This window comes from Acomys russatus, chromosome X (genome assembly GCF_903995435.1).
Source record: "Acomys russatus chromosome X, mAcoRus1.1, whole genome shotgun sequence".
In the NCBI taxonomy this organism is placed as follows: Eukaryota; Metazoa; Chordata; class Mammalia; order Rodentia; family Muridae; genus Acomys; species Acomys russatus.
The window spans coordinates 1,100,378-1,126,309 of NC_067169.1; the positions used below are offsets into that span (position 1 = coordinate 1,100,378).

Sequence of the window (25,932 nt, forward strand, 5' to 3'; positions counted from 1 at the left end):
AATGCTGCAACTTAAAACTTTCTAAGCATGTTAAGTACCACGAATAAATATCTTCCTGTATGATCTCTTATCAACTTATCAGGAAGCAAACCTCTTTCAATAGCCCAGGAAAGAATTAAAAGTTAATAGTATCTTGATATAGAATATACGCATGTAGGGAGGTCCCCCTTTTATTCACATAGATCTAACACATGTTGCAAGTACATTTTACAATTAGGATTGCTAATCTGTTTCACCAGTCTTATCATCAAAATCTGTTGCAGACCTGTTGGATATGGCAGCATATGCCTCTTATTCCACCACTCGGGAGGCTAAGCAGAAAGAAAGTTCATCAGAGCTTGGGATTAGCCTGGACTACAGAGGAAAACCTGTCTTTAAAAAGCAAAAACACGGCCAGTAAAATGGCTCAGTGGGTAATGGTGCTTACCATGCAAGCCTGGTGACCTGAGTTCAACCCTCTAAACCCATAGAAAGAATTCCACAAAGTTATCCTTTGTCCTCTACACATGTGCTCATACAAAGCATGCATATACACAGTAATTTGAAAATGACAATAATAAACTACTGCATGCAGCTACATTCAAGTTTATTCTTGTTAATGATTAAAACAAAAGCAACAGTCGTTTGAGTAACTCTTATGTAAAACAGAGAGAAAGCAATGAATATTTCTGGGGGTTGGCATGCTCCCACTGTTTCTATTTACCCCAGAGCAATACCTTGTGGTATTTCTAGAAACCCCACTGTTTCTACAATACTCAGAGCAATACATTGAATAATGTTTATATTCCTTCCTATATACCTATAGATGCTCATATAGATTAACGTTCATATAGATAACTTTAGGATCTCTACTGTCTGACAGAACTAGAAACAAGCCCACTCCACAGACTTATTTCATAGCTTTCTCTTTTTCACATCTGTTCCTTTAAATGTAACCAGTCTGCTTCTATAACATACTTTGATTGTAAGATAATAATTCTTACAACTGACCCAATTACTAAAATGAACCCTTATGAAACTTTCTGAAGAAACCCTTAAGAAATTAATTTCAGTCTAACTTCAAAAATATAATAAAAGTCCATTAAATTGTAATTATTGGAAGAACTTGAATTAGTGCCAAATATGAATGACTGCAACACTTAAGCACACATAAATGGTATAGTCATTGTAGACTACAACTGTGCTGTCCAAATGAGCTTATGATAATGTCACTTTCTTTAAAGTGATTTAAACTTTGGTATATTTAATATACCATGTGTAAGCAGATATAACTAAAGTCCATTTAGGCAAAATTCTGTTTCCAGCTTGTCAACTATTTCTCCTGGAGTCTCATAAGTACTATTAACTCAGAAAAATGCACTTTGTATAGTTAGGCACAAAGGAACATTTTAATGTAACCCATGGCCATTTTTTTCTTAAACATTGTGATTAACAGGATCCCATGATTATAAGATTCTTCTATGAAGATACTTTAAACTTAATCTCCGAGACCCATAGACAGTGATATCTGGTTGGTTCAAAAGTTTCTTTAACTATACTCAGTAGAGGATTTCACATGAAAATTGGGACATTTTCTTCAAGCACCAAAGGTATTATTAAAGGATGTTTTCCTAGTTCTGAATCTTCTGTGACTTACCTCTAACGTGTCTCCATCAGCCTCTCCCTCCAATTCCAGTGTACTTCCCACTCCATTGTTTAGCATTTCTTTGACCAAAGAGCAAAATCTAGAACAGCAAATGCCACAGGATACTACCCATCAACATCACTCTTGCCCCTTATGTTTAACTTAAGTTTATTGTATTAATAAGTAAGTCATGAAACAATCATCCCACTTTTTATTTGACATGGTACTTTGTGATTACCTTAATTTAGTTCTAAAACATATGTGATACCTAAGTCCTCTCCATGCAATTATCTCTTTTGACTAGTTGGTCATTTGATACCAAAGAACTTCTCTTAAATGCAGCATATAGGTAGGACTCGACAAGAACAGTTTCTCTTCTACTAAACTCTAAAGACTTCTTTTTTTGTGGGTTCCACTCACAGACTTAAGGTTACTTACATTATATTTCTGTATAGGTACCACATTTTCTTTATTCATATATCATTTGTGAATGCTCAGATGGTTTTCTTTTCTTTTCTTTTTTTTTCCCCCACTGATCGTCTCCTCTGAAGTACTTGTTTCTTTTTTTTTTTAATTTTAATTAATTTATTCTTGTTACATCTCAATGGTTATCCCATCCCTTGTATCCTCCCATTCTTCCCTCCCTCCCATTTTCCCCTTACTCCCCTCCCTTATGACTGTTCTTTTCTTTTCTCTCTCTCTCTTTTTCTTTTTTCTTTTGGGTATTAAGTGCTGCAATAAACTTGGGAGTGCAGATGTTTCTTTGACAGACTTAGTTCAGGTCAGAATAGAGTGGTGATTACTAAAGGCTGGGGATAGGGGATAGGAAAGGGAGGGGTAGAAAAAGATGATCAGGGGCTGGAGAAATGGCTAAGTGGTTAGTAGCACTGGCTGCTCTTCCAGAGGACATAGGTTCAATTCCCAGTACCCACATGGTGGCTTACAACTGAACTGACTCCAGTTCCAGAAGATCTGACACCCTTACACAGACATACATGCAGGAAAAACACCAATGCACATAAAATAAGAATAAATTAATCACAAAAAAGAGAAAAAGATGATCAACAGGTACTGAGCTATATCTAGCTAGGAAAAAGGAACTATTGGTGCTTTGTGTATAGTGGAGTGACTATCAATAACAATAATATACTGTATTTCAAGTGTTATTTATTTGATAGTTTCTTGAAACAGTCTCTCACTTGTAGCCAGGCATGCTTGAGCCTCACTATGCCTAAAACTTGTGCAATCCTTTTATCTCGACCTCCTAAGTGTTGGGATTATAGAAGTACATCACCATACTTCAATATACTATAATTCCCAAAACTATTAGGAGACACTTTTTAACATTTTCAATATAGAAATGAAAATTGTAAAGGTTAACTATTTGCTCTGATTTGAACATTACACACTATATGCATATATATATATATATATATACACACACACAATGTGGCATTCTATAGATACATGTAATTTTGTCTATCAGTTAAAAATAAAAAAATTAAAGCATGATTATTTTTCTACATATCACCCATTAGAAATATAACTACTTGGCCAGGGGCAGTGGCTTATGCCTTTAATCCCAGTACTTGAGAGGCAGAGTCAACTGCATCTCTGTGAGTTGGATGCCAGCCTAGTTCACATAAGTTCTAGGACATCCAGGACAACATAGTGTGAACCTGTCTCAAAAAAATGTGAATACTTTTATCATGTCCCTATAAGCCTTTTATTCTTGTCCTTTACTGTTTTCCCTAGGACTGATTTGTTAACCATTCCACTAGTACACCTTTTCAAACATGTCCCTGCATTACTCTTTAACTCTGGCCTTAAGACCAGTATCCAGAAGTAATCAGTGCTAAGGATAGTGGGACTTTCTTCTCTCAAGCTATGGGAAATCCAGTTCTCAGTGAGGCAAAAAGTCTTATATAAGGGAAGATAATGAGGAAATGCATGAAGTGCCCATGTTATTCTCTTGACAAATATGAAGCCTAAAATCAGTGATTAATGGGGGGGGGAGGAATGGGAGGATACAAGGGATGGGATAAACATTGAGATGTAACAAGAATAAATTAATAAAAAAAAAAGATAAAAAAAAAACTAAAAAAAAAAAAAAAAAAAAAAAAAAAAAAGAAAATCAGTGATTACTCATTTAACTTTATCACAAATGCTGAGCTACATAGGTCCCATTCCCAGTCCTGTGTAATTGCTTTTTTCTTACATACATAATCATCTTGACTTAGTAGACACGCTTATCCATATTTCTCTGTTAAGATGTTAAGGAAGAATCATGTACATTTGAATATTACAATGTTCTTTTTTTCCCTTAATGCATTCTACTATTATTTTTTCTAGTATTTGAATGCTGGGATACCTAATAAACTTCTTAAGGAGATGCATGATATGCATTCATTCACTAAAGTAAAATTTAGAAGATAATATTAACTGTTGCCAAGCATATAAAGCAACAAGACCTCTTATATGTTGCTAGTGGGAATATAAATTCTCGAGACCACTTTGGAAAGCCACTAGCCAAAGCTGAATATAAATCTCCTTTGTGATAGAATATTCTACTTCTAGGTGTGTACTCAACAGAAATTGATGTTTGTGCTCACCAAAGGGAATGTATAAGATTATTCATAGAGGTTTTATTTATCAAGCACCAAAGGAAAATGACCCAAATGTTCATTAGTAGGAAAACAGATAAGCTGTTGCATGTTCATGCAATGGAACACTTCAAAGAGTAAAAGGGATAAAAATGACATGGCTATTACTTTAAGGAACTGGGTGGGTGGGGACTAAAAACAATTTATTTATTTGAAGGAGAAGAATGGATACAATTAACTATGGTGATAGAAAGCAAAGTAATTGTCACTAGAGGGGGTTTAATGATTAGGGTGGGACACAAGGCATCTTCTGGAGTGCTGATATGGAAGATAGCTACATGTGTATAGATTTATGTCAGGTATACTGGTATAGGTATAAGTATAAAAGTATCTAACTGCACATTTAACTGAAATTTATACACTTTAACTGTATGTATAGCACACCCCAACTAAAATTTATTAAACTGTGTGATACAAAGTCGTTGAGTAATGACCTAGACTTTGTAATAAAACAGTGTTCTGCCCAATAACTGGCAGAATTTTCTTACTGTAAACTGAGGACTGTGACTCAATATGTTCTTCACTATGCTATTTACTTGGATATCTAAATATACTATGATAATGATTGAGATACAGTGAGATAAAGTCTCCTAAAATTATACAATATAGGTACTCAAACTAGGAGTAAAAGGAATCTCTTAAACTTAATAAAGGCTGACCATGAAAAAACTGGCTGCTAAAATCATACTTAAAGAGGAAACACTGGTTTCTTTTTTCTTAAGATCAGGGCCAAAAGTAGGATGTCTCTTCTTGCCATGCCTATTCCACACTGTACTGAAGGTGAAGAGTCAAGATATTTAAGCAAGAAAACTATACAGCCATCTATGTCTGAAAGGAAGAAGATACATCATGTCCCTAGACTACACGATTTTGACAGAAAACCCTGAAGAATTCAATTAAAAATATTAGCATTCATCACGATTACTCTTGCCAAGGACTGATGTTTAGTTCCCAGTACCCACATAGGGTGGATGGCTCACAACAACCTGTAACTCTAGTTCCAGGAAATTTGATGCCCATTTCAAGCTTCTATGGGCTCCTGCCACATGTGGTCTTCACACATATAGTCTGACAATACATACATATACAAAAAAACAATAAAGCAAAAATTTCAAAACCATTCAAATGAATAAGTTCATCAAGATTATAAAACCAATATACAAGGTTAAGCACATTTTGAAATAAAGAAAAACTTCATTTACAATAGTCTCAAAAAACATTCAGGCATAAGAAGTACAAAATTTATGTACTGAAATTATGAATCACTGATGAAAGAAATTTAATAAAACACAAATGAATAGAAATGCATGCCATGTTTACAGGTTAAACAATACTCATAATATGGTGATGTTCTCTGAGTTAATATTTTCAACAGACTTCCCATCAAACCTCTAGCCACCTTTCCCCCCTAATAATCCAGAAGCAGACCCCAAAGTTAACAAGGAAAAGCAAGCACCAACAATAATCAAAATAATTTTAAAGAATAAGCACAAAATTGAAAGACTCATATTTCATGATTTTACAACTTCCTGAAAGCTACAGCAATAATGTGTACTTGCAAATAGCTATGCAGATCAGTGGAACAAAAGACCAAAAGTAAGCTCCTAAATTTAGGGCCAACTCATTTTCTAAGAATGCCACAACTATTTGATGGAGAAAAGAATATTCTTTTCAACAAATGGTGTTGAACAATCAAATACCACACAAAAGTACAAAGGTATATTCCTATCTTAAAGTTATATTAGTATAAATTTATATGATATATTATATATGCTATATTAATATATTAGTATATACAACACATTATAAAGTTATATTACCACATTACTATTTTGTAGTATATTTAAAAATTAATTAAAGGGATAGTGACATAACTCAGCAGGTAAGGTCACTTGCTGCCAGACTTGAAGACCCAAGTCTTATCCCTAGGATCCACATGGTGGAAGAAGAAATCCCATTCTAGCAAGTTGTCTTCTAACCTCAACGTGAGCACCCTGGGACCCCATAATCCAACAATAAGTTATTAAGGAAAAAGTAAGAACCAGGTAAAGTATTTTAAATTTAAGTAAGTTTTTAGGATGTGTGTGTACATGTGTGTGCATGCCTGCTAATCCATACACATACCATGTGTGTGTTGCAGTGATCATAGAGGCCAAAAGAGAGGCATTGGATCCCCTAGATCTAGAATTACAGGTGATTGTGAGATGCCTGTTATGGGTTCTCCCCAAGTACTCTTAACTGCTGAACCATCTCCAGTCCCTCAAACTTTAAATATAAACACACAAACAAGCAAGCAAGCAAATGAACAAAACCAATGGGAGTAGGGGCTGTCTCCAACTCTCTTGCCTGCCACTGGAGCCCGTTCCTCTAGCTGGGCTGCTTTGTCAGGCCCCAGTAGGAGAGGATGCACTTAGCCCTGCTGTTACTTGAGGTGCCAGGGTGGGTTGGCACCCCTTGGAGGCCTCACCTTCTTTAAGAAAAAAGGAGAGGAGGGAGAGGGGAGGGGACATGAGAGCGGGACTGGGAGGAGAGGAGGAAGGGGGCCGGGATCAGGCTATAAAAAGATTAAATAAATAAAGGGGGGGGGGGTAAAAAAAAAGAAAGAAAAATGGATAACTCTCATAATTAAAAAGTTTGTGGGGGCTGGAGAGATGGTTCAGTTGTTAAGAGCACTGGATGCTTTTCCAAAGGTCCTGAGTTCAATTCCTAGCAACCACATGGTGGCTCACAACCATTTATAATGGGGTCTGGTGCCCTCTTCTGGTGTGCAGGCAGAACACTGTATACAAAAATAAAATAAATAAATCTTTAAAAAAATTGTGTTGTGATACTTATCAGTGACATGAAAAGACAACTCACAGAAAGGGAGAAAGTCTAAGCAAATTGTATGGAGAATATATAAGTAACCCATAATAAAAAGACAAATAGTTCAACTAAAAGTGAACAAACATCACTTTCACTAGGAGATCCAAGTTAAGATTACCAGGAATAACAGAGATATTGAGTATCATCTAATACAAGGCACTAAGCAATATATAGTATCATTTTGTGCTATTCCTACCCCAAATACATAACATATATATAATAATGAGGAAACAGCAAACAAACCCAAATTAAGGCACTAAATAACAGATAATGCCTGTGCCTTTTAAAAGTATTAAGTCTTCAAGATGAGAGGAGACTATAATACAGAGATGGCAACTAAATGCAGCACATGATCCTAGACCGGACTGTGAACCAAAGGTAAAATACCTTATTTTGCTACAAAAGACATTTGGATGAAAATAAGTAAAATTTTGTACTATAATCCCATGTCCATCTTAATTCCTAATTATGTAACTATAATAAGCATAAAAGTGAAGATTTCTTGTTTTTAGGAAATATACTGGATTATTTAGAGGCAATGCAGCATTATTTTTATGGTTTACACTTCCCTAGTTTGGAGAAGACAAACCTGCGTCATTTTAGAGAAACAAATGATGTAAAATGACTGTAGCAAAAGAGGAATTCCGGGTAAAGCATTCATGGAAAGTCTTACTTTTTTGAGACTTTCCTATAGCTTTAAACATTTTTTCTAAATAAAATGTACAATTTTTTAGTTGGGCAAAGGAGTTGAACATATATTTCTTTAAAGAGGCTACAAAAAAGTGTTCTATAAATATATGAAAAGATGTCTAGAATCATTTGTCAATAGGAAAATGCAAATCAAATATACAATGCAATTCAAATACTATAATAGTTAGAGCTAAAAAAATAGATAATTAGAGAGAAGTAGGTAAAAAAATGAAACCTTCATATACTGCTAATGGGAATGTAAAGAAAAGAATTACCCTAAAGTGCAGTATTTTGATGCCAAAAATCTACAAACTTTGTATACTTAACAAAACTTTCATATAGATGTACACAGAAGCAAAATTCTTAATAATTCAAAAGCTAAAAGCATCCCAGATGACTAGCAACTGATAAGCAGAAAAATAAAATGTACCATTAATTATACAAGGCAATATTGCTTCTCAGCACCCCATAAGCAGCAGCAAAGTATTGATAACATGATTTGCCTTGGAAGACTCTTGAAAACTGGCTGCTACAAAGAAGCCATGCACAAAATGTCACATATTATGTCACAACGTGTACACACAATGTCCAAAATGGACAAATATATAGAAAGTAGGTTACTAGTTGTGTAGGGCTGAGGTTATAGAGGATGATGATGAGAAAATGGTAAGTATATATTAATGGCTACTGGGTTTCCATTAGGAAGAATGAAAATATTTTCAAATTATATTGTGATGGTTTCAAAAGTCTGGAGCTACATTAAAATCATTAGCTTATATACTTTTATTACTACTGGTGTTTTGAGCTAGAGTTTCTTTGTGTAGCCTTGGCTGTCCTGGACTTGCTTTGTAGACTAGGCTAGCCTTGAACTCATAGAGATCTGCCTGCCTATCCCAAGTGCTGGGATTACAGGTGTGCACTACCGTACCCAGCTGATTATTTTTATTTTATTATTTTTAAATTTTTATTTACCTTTATGTGCATTGGTGGTTTGCATGAATGTATGTCTACATGAGAATGTCAGAACTTAAGAGTTATAGACACTTGTGAGCTGCCATGTGGGTATTCGGATTTGAACCCGAGTCCTCTGGAAGAGCAGTTAGTGCCCTTAACTGCTGAGCCATCTCTCCAGCCCCAGCTTATACACTTTAGATGGTTGCAAGGTATGTGGCTTCTATCTCAATGCTATAAAACAATTTTCTATGAATTAAAATTTCAAGATAATACAGTTAATATTTTTCGTAAGAACGATCCTTTAAGATCACCATCAGTCATAAATACATTACACATACCTAAATTAGCTGTAACTCACCTCTTACACTGGTCTTCAGTGGAAAAATAGATTTGAAAGTCATCAGAATTATCATGGACATAAAGAAAACAGCACCGTTCATCAAACTTGGATAAGCTGTAAAATTTCAAAACATAAGAATGTTTTATATAAAGCCAGGTGTGGTGGCACACACCTTTAATCACAGCACTGGGAGGCAGAGATAGGTGGATCCCTGAATTTAAGGCCAGCCTGGTCTACAGAGCAAGTTCCAGAACACTGATATTACACAGAGAAAGCTTGTCTAGAAAAAGCAAGCAAGCAAACAAACAAACAAGAAAGAGCATGCCTATACACATATATTACGATGCCAACATTAATTTTTAAAGAACACTGAAAAAATTTCTAGCTTAGATTTTCTTCCACTTTCTAAATTCCTGATTTTATTAATTATTATTTTAAAGTGTTTTTATTTTTAAATTATGTATATATGTTTGTGCTTGTGTGCGCAGGTTCTGCGGAAACCAGAAGAGGCTATGATATCCTTTGGAGCTAGAGTTACAGGTGATTGTGATCCACCCAACATGGGTGCTGGGACTTGAACGCAGGTCATCTACAAGAGCATTTATTGTTCTTGACCACTGAGGCATCTCTCTAGCCCCAATGCTTCATTAATCTTTTAGTGAATACTCTCATAGTTTGTCCTTTCATACTCTATGGAATTTAAATTTAGAGCCATTTATACTACAAACGTATTTATCAATTGACTTTAACATGCATCAAGAGATTCCTCTATACCTAGGGCAAAGGAAATACAGGCAATAGAAGAAGGTAGAAAATATGATCTCTGTCTTCTATGAATTTATAATCCAGTAAAAATAGACAGGTAAGGGTATTTATGAAATAATTATTATAGTCTCAAAGGAATTTCAAACGCTTGGAAAGTATCAGGACATTCACGGTCAAGCAATGTAAACTTGAAAAAGACCTTTAAATGTTTTCTAGTCTATTTCTACCCAATATATGGACCTGAGCTTCCCAGATCTAGCCAATGGTCAGAATATTCTCCACAGTTGAGTGGAGAGTGTGATACGACTTTCTCACGTACTCTGGTGCCTCACATTTGACCATGTCCCCTGGAGGGGGAGACCTGGTGGCACTCAGAGGAAGGACAGCAAGTAGCCAAGAAGAGACTTGATACCCTATGAGAATATATAGGGGGACGTAATCCCCCTTAGGAACAGTCATAGGGGAGGGGAAATAATGGGAAAATGGGGGGGGGGGAGGAATGGGAGGATACAAGGGATGGGATAAACATTGAGATGTAACAAGAATAAATTAATAAAAAAAATGCAAAAAAAAAAAAGAAAAGAAAATACTAAGCAATGGATTGAAAACCCATAAAAAAAAAAAAAAAAAGAAATACTTGGTTTGCTTAAACACATCCAGTAAATGAAAGTCATCATATCTTATCTACTTATAGATTTCACTGTTAGAAAGGGGGTTGTGGGGGTGGTGGGGGTGCAGCCTTAAATCCCAGCCTTTGGGAGGTAGAGACTGGCAGATCTCTGAGTTCGAGGCCAGCCTGGTGTACAGAGTGAGTTCTAGGACAGCCAAGGCTACACAGAGAAACCCTGTCTTGAAAAAACCAAAAACCAAAACACAAAAGACAGGGGGGAGAGGGTGGGCGGAAGAGGAGGGGGAAGAGGGAGGGAGAGGAGAGAGGGAGGGAGGGAGAGGGAGAGAGAGAGAGAGGGAGGGAGGGAGGGAGAGGGAGACAGAGAGAGGGAGGGAGGAAGAGAGGGAGAGGAGAGGAGAGAGAGAGGAGAGAGAGAGAGAGAGAGAGAGAGAGAGAGAGAGAGAGAGAGAGAGAGAGAGAGAGTTAGTTCACTCACATCGAGTCAATATGTAATGGCCCTTACTCTGCCAGGTAGCAGTATAGATGCTAGTTTATCATCTATATAATTAGCTCTTCAGCCACTTTATCTGGCCCCTTGCTGGCCATTTCTCTTGCTCCAGAACTTGGTGGTTTGTTTTTTGTTTTTTGTTTTTGTTTTTGTTTTTTTTTTTTGTCTGTTTTGAGACTAGGTACTGTTGTATGGCACAGGGTGGTGCTGAGCTTGCTATGTAGGTTGGGCTAGACTCCAACTCATGATTTTCCTGTTGTAGCCTCCCAATAGATCAAATTTTTCTTAAACTATTTTTTAATGTTATAGATGACACAAAGATGACGTATTAAAACAGCAACAGTTCAGGGTGATTCAAAACAAATTTAAGTTAGGTTATGTGTGAGCCAATTTTGAAAAAGAAATCTACAAAAAATAACTACCATAGCAACCAAAGCCTGCCTCTTATGTTATGGCAGTCCTGAAGTCTAGTCACTGCCCTATCTAACAACTCCCTACTGATAGTCTTGAAAATGTGTTTTGTATTATCTCCTGGTTTTGAGGCAATATTATGCAAGTACTCCATTATTCCTATTTAAACACTGATGTGTTCAGGACATGCTCATGCTGGGTGTGAAGGTAATAAGGGATTCATTCAGTGGTTTTTGAGTTACATATCTTATATTTAGAGAAAGGAGAGAAAACTACAGCCCAAGCCCTGATTTGACTAAAACAGAAAAAGCAGAATCATACAGAGGCTGAGTGATTTTTTTTTTTACAATGCCACATAAAAAAGAGAGATCTGATATCTACTTCACAGCAACTCCTACCTTTGGACATCCTGGCAAGTTGACTAGGGCAAGTGAGGTATGTTTGCCTGGCTTGGGGCAAGCCATGAAATCTCACCATTCCTGATCCCCAAAGCAAGTGGTATGCTTCTTATCTTCTGTGTTCCTATTGATAGTACCCCTGCCTCCAGGGCTCTGACCAGAAGGCCCTACTCAAGTATTAGATGCAAGTAATCCCTGACTTCAGCCCTGGTGGCAGGGGATAGGGAAGGAGTGAGCAGTTGAACCTTTTGGCTCTAAAAAGATATTGTTTAGTCAACAGATGGAAATTCTCTTTAAAGCTTGATATACAATACTTTTCTACTGGCTAAGAAAAGTTACCATATTAGAAGTCAAGGGATCCTCAGTAGCAGTACACTATGAACCTCATATGAGGCAATGATAAAGAAAATAGTGCTAGGTTCTGTTAAAAATAAGAGCATCTTCTAAATGAGTGGAAACACCAAGGCACATTAAATACCTCCATTATTTGTTTTAAGACAGACAGCAGTTACATTTCTCTCATGTTCTTACCTTATTCCCTTAATAGAAGAGGCTGTAAAATTCCATTCATGGATTTGTTTCTGCAAGTATAAAAGACAGAAGAGCTTGATTTTTCTCAGCAAAGTATCATTTCTGGTTTCAGCCTATAATTATTTCTTCTAGTTTGTTTTCAATAGTGATTAGGGGTTAGAGCAATATACTTTGCAAAACTTGGGATACACAAAATTTTTATGAGGTATGAAAATTCATGTCTCTGATTTGTTTAGAGCAAACAATATAAATTTGAAATACATAGCTTGAGATAGATCCACTACACACACAAAAACACACAGTGAGTAGTCTTTCATCTTCTGTCAACCGAATAGGCAAACTCTGAAATAGGCTTAGGAACAGCTCATTTTAGTTATAAAACTATTTAGAGAAGTAACACTGACAAAACTCACTTATCTTCATTTCATTGTCTCCCTTGGCACATAGCTAACCCAAAGCTCAGTGCCCGTTGCAGTTAGATGAGGCCATACAACAGTCCTAACCAATGAGGTGTGAGGAAAACCTCTATGAATGCTGAGCACAGGGGCCCAAGTCTATAATCCTGGCACTTAGGAGGCAAAAGATTGCCACCACAATCCAAGACTGGTCTGGTCTATATGGTAAATTGCAGCCTACCCAGGGCTATATGGTGAGAGCCTGACTCCAAAAAAGTAAATGAAAAATATCTTCTCATGAAAAAATATTATTTCCCTTTTATAAAATCCAACAAAACCACCGAAATGTCTATCTACAGTAATCTTCTATTTTCTTTTTACCTAGCTACTTCAAGATGTTATGATGTCTCCTACTAGCCTAGATATGGCATGAGGAATACACAAAGATTTACAATGTTAAAATGTTGAAATTGGGGGTTGTTTTTAATACCATGGCAAGAAAACTAACGGGTTTCACTATATACCACGTTTCAACTTTCTAAGACAGCTGTCCCTTCCCTCTACTACCATTCCTTGGTCTTAAACTTTGCATAAAGTTAAGCCTTAGAAGGAATGTCTAAAACACAGTTTCAGAAAAGCCAAAGTATGTATGTATGTATGTATATATATATATGTATATATATATATATTTGAAAAACAAATGACCAACATATAATTGTAGAAAATAAATTTTTAAAAGTTTTTTGAGACAAGGTTTCTCAAACTCACAGAGATCTGCCTGACCAGAGGCAGATCTCTGCTTCCTAAGTGCTGGATTTAAAAGTGTGCACCCTGACTGCCCAACTGTAGAAAATTATTTTAAATAGGAAAATCCACTTGGATGTCCTAAAGTTGTTTGAAATTGGTCTTTGGGATTAAATATACCACACTAATAATCAAATACCATAAATCAGCCTGCACTCCAAGGGAGCTGATTGTTCAGCATTTCCCAACACATTACTGCATCATACTTCCAGGGAGTCTGAATTCTTAATTAATAAACCAGGAATTGAATCTAATTCTGTCTTGATATTATATGAAGTTGTATACATGCATGAGAGTGTTCTCTTTGTTTAATCCTTATATAAGCCATCAGGAAAAATACAACTCTGAAGAGAAATGTCATCTCACTCTTGCTTTCCCATTCTACAGATCTTCAAAATTGTAATGAAGACAAATGCAGGATGTATCTCACAGAAAAAAACTTCTATCTCTCTGACATTTCCTCTGACAAATGTAAGGAAAAAAACCCCATAATACTGTCAAGGAAAACTTGCTTTGTGATAGTTCTTTTCCATTTCTTACTAAGACAAAGATATTTACAATTAGTGGCATACATGCACCAAAGGGAATTTCAATTAAGAATCAGAAACCATCCCAGGATTCAAATGAGGGAGGCCACACTGGTAGAATTCCATGACATCAAAACCATTTTGCTTTTATAGCATAAGCTTTTTTCTACAATCATTTCTCAAAATGTGAGATATTTCACATCCATATCAATGAATTTATGAGACTACAGATCCGAACTTTGAAGTTTCTACTATACTGTAAGTAATATTCATGGTATATTGAAAATAATCAAGTTTAGGGAGTGGAACAGGAATTTCCATCTTGAGAATATGGAGGTGGCACTTAGAAGTCTGTCTAAAGGCAACCGGAGCAGAGTTTATTGATGTTCTGCTCTTTGACCTATGCTGACTTCTGAAGTGTGCTTACCTTGTAAATTCACCACCTCATACATTTATGATTTGTACATATTTTCACATATCTAGTATACAGATTGACTTTCCAAAGTCTGTAATATTGGGGGTCAAAAATGTTTCAGATTCTGTAATATTTCCATAGACCTTAATAGTTCAGCATCTTTGATCTAAATATCTAAAATCTGTAATGCTCCAAAATCTAAAGCTTTGTGACTAGTAATACTAAAAGAATTTCAGATTTTGTAATATTTTAGACTTTCAGATTAAGAAGGTGCCATCTGTACTTCAATGACTAGATTTTATTAAAACAAAGAGGAGGCAAATTAAGTAAAATGTATGTACTCTTCAAATGAGAAATATCTATATATGTACAAGAACATACATATTATATGTATAAATTATATCTATATGAGCAAATATCTCTCTTTTGCACTCAAGTATTTAATATACACAGTGCAGGAAAAATACAAGCACATCATGGCAACTCATCCTATTAATAATTGCTAACTGTATTTTCAACAAAAAGATTACTCTAGAGTTAAATATTAGACAAGGTTACTGGCCTTCACTTGAGATCAGACTATCTGCTAAGGCATTTCTAATCTGAATGTGAGCCTCTGTTTATTTTACAATGCTGTATTTTATTTGCAAAGATAATGCTTATTTTTACCCAATAGCACAATCATTCCCATTTTTGCTAACAGGGAGAAAAACAATCTTCGTTTGCCTAGCTAATGGTAGCAGTTCCCCATACTCCATGGAAACACACGTATGGGCAAATAAACCTATCTAATGTGCTTGTAGCAGGTGCTGTGCTTCATTGCTGCAGAGTTTATGAAATTTTGAAAAACCCAAAGAAGTGCTTTAGATAAACAGATGAAGATACTGCTATTACCACAAACCTGAAGACCCAACTCAGTATTCTGTAATCTTTATAATGGGCAATTGTTACTATAAACATAAGCTCATATAAGTGTGATAGTAACTCTACAGACTCTGGAATATATACTATACTATAATATATATATATATATATATGTATATATATTAACATATATACTCTGGAGTCAAGCAAGCCCATTTCTAAGTTGCACACTGGCATTTACTGACAAAGGTGGAAATGGAACAATTTACAGATTCAATGCAATCCCTACCAAAATACCTACAAAATATTTTAAAGACACTGAAAGATCAATTCTCAACTTCATACGGAAAAACAAAAAACCCAGAATAGTAAAAACAATCCTATTCAATAAAAGATCATCCAGAGGAATTTCCATACCCGATCTCAAGCTGTACTATAGAGCAATAGTAATTAAAACAGCATGGTACTGGCACAGCAATAGGCTGGTTGATCAATGGAATCAAATTGAAGACCCAGAAAAGAATCCGCACACATATGGTCATTTGATTTCTGAAAAGAAGCCAAATCCATTCAATGGAAAAAGGATAGCATCTTCAACAAATGGTGCTGGTCTAACTGGATGTCTACATGTAGGATAATGCAATTGGACCCATATTTGTCACCATGCACAAAACTCAAGTCCAAGTGGATTAGAGACCTCAACATAAAACCAGAGACACTAAATCGGTTAGAAGAAAAAGTGGGGAAGAGCCTGGAACACATGTGGTACAAGAGACAACTTCCTGAAGAACACCAACAGCCCAGGCCTTATTAAGGTCAAAAATTAATAAATGGGACCTCATGAGGCTGAGAAACTTCTGTAAGACAGGAGACACTGTCAACAGAACAAAGTGACAGCCTACAGACTGGGAAAAGATCTTCACCAACCCTACATCTGACAAAGGTCTAATATCCAAAATATATAAAGAACTCAAGAAATTAAACACCACCAAACTGAATAACCCAATTAAGAAATGGGGCTCAGAACAGAGAATTCTCAACAGAGGAATATCGGATGGCTGAGAAACACAGAAATGCTCAATCTCCTTAGTCATCAGAGAAATGCAAATCAAAACGATTCTGAGTTTCCATCTTACACCCATCAGAATGGCTAAGATAAAAAATTCAAGTGACACCACATACTGGCAAAGATGTGGAGAGAGAGGAACACTCCTTCATTGCTGGTGGGAATGCAAACTGGTACAGCCACTTTGGAAATCTATCTGGCGCTATCTCAGAAAAATGGGAATAGGGCTTCCTCAAGACCCAGCTATTCCACTCCTTGGAATATACCCAGAAAATGCTTCACCACACAACAAGGACATATGCTCAACCATGTTCATAGCAGCCTTATTTGTAATAGCCAGAACCTGGAAACAGACTAAATGTCCCTCGGTTGAAGAATGTATAAAGAAACTGTGGTACATTTACACCATGGAATACTACACAGCTATTAAAAACAAGGAAATCCCTAAATTTATGGACAAATGGATGGGACTAGAAATGATCATAATGAGTGAGTTAACCCAGAAGCAGAAAGACTCACATGGTATCTACTCAGTTATAATTGGGCACTAGCCCAAAAGGCACATCCCATAAAAGTCTTCACTTACCAGGAGATTGGGATAGATGTGAGAACATCCTACTGAGACTCTAGGTAAGAGAAATATAGGAGATGGGGAAATAGAAGGACCCAGAGGGTCCTAGAAAGCTACAAGAAGAACATCATGATGGGTGGATCAGGTTCGGGGTGGGGGTCTGCTCAAACCATTGCACTAACCAAGGACAATACAATAGTAAACATCGAACTCCTACTCTGATCTACCCAATGGAAAGGACATTCTCCACAGTTATGTGGAGAGCAGGTACTGACTCTGACATAACTCTGGTGCTCCATAGTTGGTGGGGAGGCCTGATGGCACTCAAAGAAAGAATAAGCAGGCTACCAAGATGAGACTTGATAGCCTATGACCATATAGTGGGGGAGGAGGTCCCCCTCGGTCATAGACCTAGGGGAGGGGAATAGGGCAAAAGCAGGAGGGAGGGAGGAATGGGAGAATACAAGTGATGGGATAACAATTGAGTTGTAATCTGAATAAATTAAGAAAATTAAAATAAAACAAAAAATGAGAAATATGAAGGAACTTTATATATTCTGTATCTATTTCCTTATGGCCTAACTTTTTAAAAAAATCAACAAAACTGTATTATACATAAACACACACATATCCACTTACACACCCACATACATACACATGGCCTCCATGTCCACATACACAAAATAGATCTTTCTTCTTTCATCTGTGATTATAATTTCATGTATAAAGTTAAGCATGGGTGACTATTATTTCTGATACTACTGCGAAAATTGTGCTATTTGAAAATCAAATCACTGATTAAATAATATGAAAGAAAGGGCTACTCATAATTTTCCCATACCATTTCTGTGGGTGAAACGTGCCATAAAGAAACAGTTCTTTCTTCAGCTTCATTGTTGATAGAAACATAAGAAGGCTGGTAGACTTTGGTTGGCTCTATTACCAGAACCTAAAATAAGAGCAGATTTTTACAAAGCACAGCAATCTACAACAGGTGACCCTGCCCAGTGAGGAAGCAGTAGAATTTGTACTGAACAAATACTGAGGCAACTATGCAATCAAGGCTCTAGGATTCAGACCTATAGCATGGCAGGTAAGTCCCTGTCTACATGAGGGCTCTGTTCCAACAAGGGCACCCAGAACAGTGAATACACAAGACTATCCAATTCAGTACTACCTAACACTCCAAAAGAGCAAGTCAAAAGCAGGGAAGTTGGGCCTCATCATACAGGAGGACAAGAAAGGCCTGCTTGAAAGGTGACAGAAGAAAGAAAGAAGTTACAGTTTTGGGGAGAAATAAGGAAGTAGACAGGGTGGCCAGCAAGTACCAATACATACATCTGCAGGGAAATAGGTGAGTGGTGCTTCCATCAGTAATGTAGTTAATTGGTTAAGAATATGAAAGGACAATGAGGAAGAAAGGGAAGGGAAGAACACGAGGACAGGTGGAGATGTAGGTAGGAGGAGAAGACAAGGAAATGAATCTCCCAAACAGAGCAACCAACACATTCAGCATGATAAACCTATGTAGAGCCTACATAAGTTGTCTGCTTTGTTACTAATTTGTACCTATCCAGTTTGAAACATTTTAAAATTAAAACAAGATTTTAAAATGTTATTACTCAGAAATAAAAATGTATAATCATTTCCAACAACTGCATTTTGAGTAGATAATGAAATTCTTTTTAAAAACAGTCTCATGGCATAAATATGAAACACAAATATTGAAATGCAATTTCTGGAATACTTGGACATCTTTTCAAAGTTTAAGAGAATCCCATAAAACTGAAACAAAAACTAAATGAAAAGCTAAAAGCAATTCTGCTTTTTCAATGAAGTTTTAAATATTAATTAGTAGCACTGGAGGCAAAATAAAGCTTAGGACAACCCAGCATGTACAACATTTTTTAGAACAAGATCTCTTCAGTTTCACCCTGTTATTTTCTGAATCTGATAATTTGTGTGTGTGTGTGTGCGTGTGTGTGTGTCTGTGTGTGTGTGTGTGTGTGCGCGCGTGTCTGTGTGTGCTACTGTTCTATGCATTGGAGGACATTTAGCAGCCTCCCTAGTCCTCATACCTTATTGATTATCAGTAGCATCAACTTTGACCCCTAGTTCTCTAACAATCAAAAATGTTTCCAAATTCTGCCAAATGTCCCTTGAGTAGGACAAAATTGCATTCGGTTGAGAACTACTATTTGAGAGGCATCTTTTTCCCAGAGGCTAACTTATTGGCTGATTCCCCAGAGGACTATTATCTTAATATTATCAATTGCAGTTTTATCCCTTCTTAGAGTTTTTAATAATCACATAGCATGAATACCTAGTTTCTTTCATCTATCTTAAAGGATTGTGGCTAGTGGTATAGTTCAGTGGTAGAATAGTTTCCTAACAGGTGCCAAGTTCTAAGTTTGATCCCAGAAAAGGAGCAAACAAGCAACCCCCTGCCCGTTTAGCACATCTTACTGGAAATCTGAGTCCATTAGTAACTTCATTTGTTGCTTCAAAAATGATATCTAACCAGAAGTTAAGCCGTTCCTGCCTGGGTGAATGTTCTGTAATGGTTTTCTTGAAGCGCTGAAGTAACACCAAGTTCTGAACTAATGACCGCAGGTACCTGGAAAAAACATCACAAACCTCATGAATTAGATTCCTAAAGAAACTGAAATCAATTCTAATTCCTTTAAAAGAAACTTCCCAAAGCCTTATGTACTTCAATTCACATTTGTCACAAGCTCTTCATAAAGGCACTGAGCAGCCACATAACTAAATCACAAGAAATGCAAACAGCAGGCAAAATCAGTCCAACAAAATTGTAAAAGACAGCTTTTTACTAACACTTCAATTTTAGTACATACTGTCCAATGTTTCTTGGCCTTTTGGCTAAGACCAAGCATCAGTACGACATCTAATCAATCGTAGTGGAAAGCATGGGATAACTGTTTTAGAAAACAAAAGTAATTAGTTCAACAGAAAAAAAAAACAATTACAGAATGGCAATATGTCAAACACTTTTTTAAAAATTTAAGTAACCTTTATGGATTGAGGTATTTTTAGAAATAGTATACTGAACGCTGTATACCCTACTGACAACATCCTACAAATCCACAATACAGTATCACAACTGAAATTCTGCCATTGATATAATCAAGATACAGCTCATGCTGTATCACTATGAGCCACCCCCTCATGTCGCTGTCCTACAATAACAACCGTTCCATTCCTATCCCTATCTTCTCCCTCAATTCCAGCAACTGCTTATCTAAAACTTGTCTTTCTTTTTTTTTCTTTTTTCTAACTTGTTGTCTTTTACCTTAAAAAAAAATTTGGCTAGGTATTCTTTCATGTCAGGAAGATTTGATTCTGCCCACACTTTGCTATCTTCAAACAAACTGAATATTTGAAAATATAGCTGCCAGGCAGTGGTGGTCACACCCTCTCTGGCACTAAATTGGAATGGTTAATATGAAAGCATCATTGTATTACTTGATTATTTGAATATAAAATATAGCACTATCTAAAAAAGTAGACCAGTTTGACTCTAGCTGACTTGTTTGGGTACTTACTAGGTTTTAACCCTCCAAACTTAACACAATTCACATATAGGTCTATCCTTTATCTAGATACTAATACTGCTCTAAGCTCTGGAATATTCTATCTGTCAAGAATGTATTTTCCAGGGGTCTTAGACCATGCTAGACAGTCTTCACTAACAACATGACTCATGGTGGAAGACATTTTGGTCTATGCACCATATCAGTTTGATCTCTGGAGATGTTGAAGAGTGTGCTATTAAGAGCAGCCACATGAATACTTGGTGATCACTTAATTTATCCTAATAAAAAAGCTGAATATCAAGGCTTATTGAACCTTCCTGGTTGGCAGCAGTGTATACCTGATGTTACATACTGGTGACAGGATAATTATGCACTGTGTATTTTATTCCACTGGGAGATGGGAATTGAAAGTGTGTACACAATCTCCTCTAGACACATGATCTGAGTATGTTCTGCCATCACTAATTTAATCTGTATTATTTCAATGTCACAAGCCATAACAATGAGTATAATAACATTTCTGAGTTCTGTTTAAATCTTAAACATCAGACTAGCTTTTGGGTACTAGGCACTCTTGATGATAAGCACAATACTGTTAGTCAACCCAGGTACTGATATAAGGACACTAAATCCAACTGTGGGGGTTTTTATTCTCTGGAGTCTACTTTATCTGGTCCAGTCACAATGTACTTTTTAGGATGATGTACACAGCAGCAATTCTAGGAGGGCTAACGACCCAATAGGGATGCACTCTTTCAGTCAGAGAACTTCTAAAATGTTGATATGGCCTGAAAGCCTAATGATGTTAGGTCATTCAGATTGGTGAGATTGGACATTGAAGAAATTTCTACCCTCAGAATCTAATTAGTGTGCTAAACTGGAAAGCAAGGTGCCACAGGTGAACATGGGGCATTTGATCTATTTTTAAACATGCAAGTGTAAGGTGAGTACTAATCAGAGAATCAGAAATCTGAAATGTTCCAAAACCCCAACCTTTTTTAGTGTTGTATCTGCATATCTGTGTTTATTACAGCACTGTTCACAATAGCAGAATCATGCAATCAGCCTAGGTGTCCATCAACAGGAAAAATGTGGTATACATAAACAACTGGGTATTATTTGATTATGAAGAATGATATTATATCATTTGAAGGAAAATGAATGGAACTAAAGATCATCATGTTAAGCAAAATAATCTAGATCATGGAGGAAAAATATGGAGAAATGCAGTCTTAATTTTAGAAGACTGGAAGAAGCAGGGCGTGGTGGCACACACCTTTATTCCCAGCACTCGGGAGGCAGAGGCAGGCGGATCTCTGTGCATTTGAGGTCAGGCTGGTCTACAAAGAGAGTTCCAGGACAGCCAAGGCTACACAGAGAAGCCCTGTCTCAAAAAACCAAAAGGAAAAAAAGAAAGAAAAGACTGAAGCAGAGGGAAGGAGGGAAGATGGGAGAAGGTAATGGGAGTGGCTGCAATTAGTGTATGAACACTCATGCAGAATTTAATGATGAAATCCATCATTTTGTATAGTCAATACACACAAAATTTAAGTCTTGGGTTTTGAAACAGTTCACATTTGAATTAGGGATAGTCAAGTTGTGAAGTCTATACAAATATTTTTTAAATAATCCAAACTCTCAAATCTCAAATGCTTAGGGTTCCGAGTATTTCAGATAAGGATTATTCAACTTGAAATAGATTTGTATTTTAGAAAATTCAGACAACATGAATAAGATAAAACACAAAATTAAAAGTTTTATAAGGGCATCTTTCTAAAATACATACTATCAACATCTCGGAGAACATCCATCTTTATTTATCATTATGTAAGTACGTACTAAGCATTTATTATGAGCCTATAGTCATCAGAGGGTAATCACAATTCTAATGGAGCTTCATATATTTATGGGGAAGTCTGATATTGCCCATGCTTTTTCTGTGAGTAGCATACTAAGTACACATTTTTAATTAAAACTGGAGCTTAGAGAAAAAAATGGACTTCAAAGTGTGGTCCCTAGATAATCAGAAACAGTATCTTATAATTTGAAAATGCAAATTCTCGGGCTCTCCCATAAAGCTACTGAATGAGACACTGGAGTTTGGTCATCACAACTTATATTTTCATCAACATAGATGACTTCAATGTACAGTAAAGACTGGGAATCATTAATACGGAAAAATAAAATATGTACCTGGCCTTTCTCACTCTCTGATAAACCCTGAACATACTTCACGTCATTTAAGAAGTCTTTTCTGCATAGTTAATTGGCTGACTCATGGGTTGCCCTAAGGCTCTTGCTGTGTCACCATTTTATTTATTTACTCTATTACTACTCTTTCAGTCCCAGTTTTTAATGGAGATGAACATCATTTTTCTCCCTAAACTGGCTTTAAATACTCATGAGGGTGCCACAGGAAGGAGCTGGGGGTAAAATCTTGTTACATGTGTAAAGCTGCCCCAAGAGACAAAAAGGTGGGGGGAGGGGAAACCTGTGTGACAAGGCCACTGAGGTATCTCACCATTACCACAGAACAAGGGAGTAGAGTAGAGGCCCTCTCTGGAGGGTCTCAGGGTTATGTAGGAATTAGTCCTCCCTTGGAGGTAGATCACTTGGGAGGAACCAAGGAGCAGCTCCTAAGGTGGCAGGGGCAGGCAGCAGCAGGCAACATCTTCCTCAGTGGGACTGCTGGCAGCTGCTATAACCTGGGGGCTATCTGGGGTTCTCCAGGAATGGGTATAGACTTTGGGACAGCCAAGCAGTATAGCAACTGAGGAGGATGTCAACACCCTTAAAAGTCAACAGAACCTACTACATCACCACAGAGCCCACCATGGCCAGTGGACCACTGCATGCTTCCAGCTCAGGAACATCATTTTCTTGGCGTTCTTTTTCAGCTTTACTATTTGCTTTATCACAAACACATATAGATACTAACATTAAACAGCATTTTGCTCTTGAACACACAAACTAAAAGAATTCCATATATAGATACTAACATTAAACAGCATTTTGCTCTTGAAGACACGAACTAAAAGAATTCAAGAGGACTGACAGTCTAGTCTCAGGGAGGGAGCATGTAAGGATACATTCCAGGTGAGCACGTATCTGTCTCTTCTAACCTACACATAAAAACAATGACCCCTCAGAGCTGCCCTGTCTGTCTTAACTGCTTTAATGAAGCAGTCAGAAGGCAAAAGAGCAGTTGTTTCTCTACTGCATTTCACATTTTCTTTTTGAAGGGACATTTCAGAACAGGTTCAGATTTGGAGACATGAGAATACTAGGCACATATGGGACTTACCAGACTGGAGGTTTCAGTTTGAACAACCTCTCTGCTGCCTGGACAGCCTTCCCAATATCACTTGCCAACATGCTGACGGTGAAGAACTGACCTACATCCCAGTAATTGTTCATTTTCTCCAGGCTCCCTTTTCTTCCCAATAAACTGTTCAGCCGGACACCTATGAGCATATACAGGGGGAGGAGGTCTCCCTCAGTCACAGTCATAGGGGAGGGGAGTAAGGGAAAAATGGGAGGGAGGGAAGAATGGGAGGATACAAGGGATGGCCTAACAATTGAGATGTAATAGGAATAAATTAATAAAACATATTTTAAAAAGAACTTGAACGTTGATATCATGAAAGAACTTTCTAGTCCTGCCATATTATACAGACTTTAGGAAAAGGACAAGCAGGCATTGTATTTGGCTGCTGTCTCAGGTACACTATTGGAAAGTAACTGAAAATGTATCACTACAACATATATATAATATATATATCAGTTCTTACTGTGTAGGACTGGCTATCTGGAAGTCACTATGTAAAACAGGCCAGCCTCAGGGAGATCCACCTGCCTCTACCTCTGCCTCCACAGTACGGGGACTGAAGATGTATGTCACCTTATCCAGCAAATTGCTCAACTTGTATAACTAAAGCATAAATGTCTGCAATAACAAACAGTTTTACCTATTTTCCTTAGTTCCATTGAAGTTTCAAACTGTTGTCCAGCAACTATCAGCAAAACTGCAAGGTTAATTCCCGAATAAAGAGATGACTGGAGTTCAAACCCTTTGCGATACCTATAATTATAGAATCACCAACTTTTTGTTGTATCATCTTATTTTAGAATGAAATATGTAGACAATAATACAACATACCTTCTTATGAAAATAATTATTAGCCTAAGTTTTATAGTTCCTCCCCTAACCCTAACAAACAGGTACACAGAGCATCAATGTTTTGACAATGTAATAGCAACACAGTAACTTATATCAAGAAGTTTTTAGTTTTCCTCCTAAGGCTTATATTTTGATTCTAAAAGCCTATATTGACTAGATAAATAGGGAAATCATATGAAAGCATACAAGAAATTAAAACTCCATTATAATCCTCACAAATGATGATAATTAAGTCAAACTCTCAGTATATACTGGATAGTTTTTATTTTATAGAAACAGTATCCATCAATCAATCTCTATATGCCATTTCCTTGCTTGCTTACATTATCACAGCACTGAAGTACTTCTTCATGTACGAAGACAATGCTTGAACCTCAGATACTAAATGGCTATCAATGCAAATGTACAGGAGGAATCTACCACATGAGGATAAAGAATGAGATAAAAAAAAACCTAGGAATATCATTGTATAGGAAAAACTTTAGTTTTAACTCTCTCTATTCTTTACTAGACAGAAACTGTTTATCTATTAACAAGTATGACTTCTATGATAAGAAAAAGCAAGTAATTCAATGGAGTGGTAACACAAACACAGTTGAATACCAAGGATCTCCAAACCAGGAGTGATTTTCTTTTTATTCATGTGACAAAAGAACTTAGTGACCCACTAGCTCTTAAAGGGAAAAGTTATTTAGTTGGTTAACAATGTGATTTTATGAATTTTGGAGATAACACAGGTACCCCTACCACACAGACTAGAGTATAACAAGAAAGTCACTGATACTCCACTCAACAGAAGGCTCTCTAACTCTTCCAATGTTCTAAGACTTAAAATTTCAAATCTTACTAGATTTTCCTATTTTCCTGGCACAATGAAATACCAAAGCTAAGCATGGTCTAGATTCATGCCTCTATTTGCAGCACTTGAGAGGCTGAGGCAAGAGATTTGCAATGAACTCAATATCAACATCACATTTAAAGAGAACAGATAGGCAAAGAGAGGTAATGGAGGGGTCATAGTCTAAGAGTAGATGAGCTGGAGCTCTCTATCAGAGGGTCCTGTGGTATGAGAGTAGCTGGGAATCCCAGAAGTGTGTGTGTGTGTGTGTGTGTGTGTGTGTGTGTGTGTGTGTGAGAGAGAGAGAGAGAGAGAGAGAGAGAGAGAGAGAGAGAGAGAGAGAGAGAGAGAGAGAG

General features: G+C 36.7%; 1 protein-coding gene across 1 annotated transcript in view; it reads right to left on the reverse strand.

Annotated features, from left to right (window-relative positions):
- The window catches only part of Map3k15 (mitogen-activated protein kinase kinase kinase 15), a 152,111-nt gene that overhangs the window by 36,572 nt on the left and 89,607 nt on the right, over positions 1 to 25,932 (reverse strand). The window contains exons 9-15 of the mRNA XM_051140967.1: positions 24,527 to 24,639; positions 23,863 to 24,022; positions 19,468 to 19,618; positions 17,843 to 17,950; positions 12,360 to 12,409; positions 9,155 to 9,250; positions 1,637 to 1,724 (exon numbers count right to left, since the gene is read on the reverse strand). Of these exons, the coding sequence (XP_050996924.1) occupies positions 1,637 to 1,724; positions 9,155 to 9,250; positions 12,360 to 12,409; positions 17,843 to 17,950; positions 19,468 to 19,618; positions 23,863 to 24,022; positions 24,527 to 24,639 (766 nt within the window). The remainder of the gene's footprint in view (positions 1 to 1,636; positions 1,725 to 9,154; positions 9,251 to 12,359; positions 12,410 to 17,842; positions 17,951 to 19,467; positions 19,619 to 23,862; positions 24,023 to 24,526; positions 24,640 to 25,932) is intronic.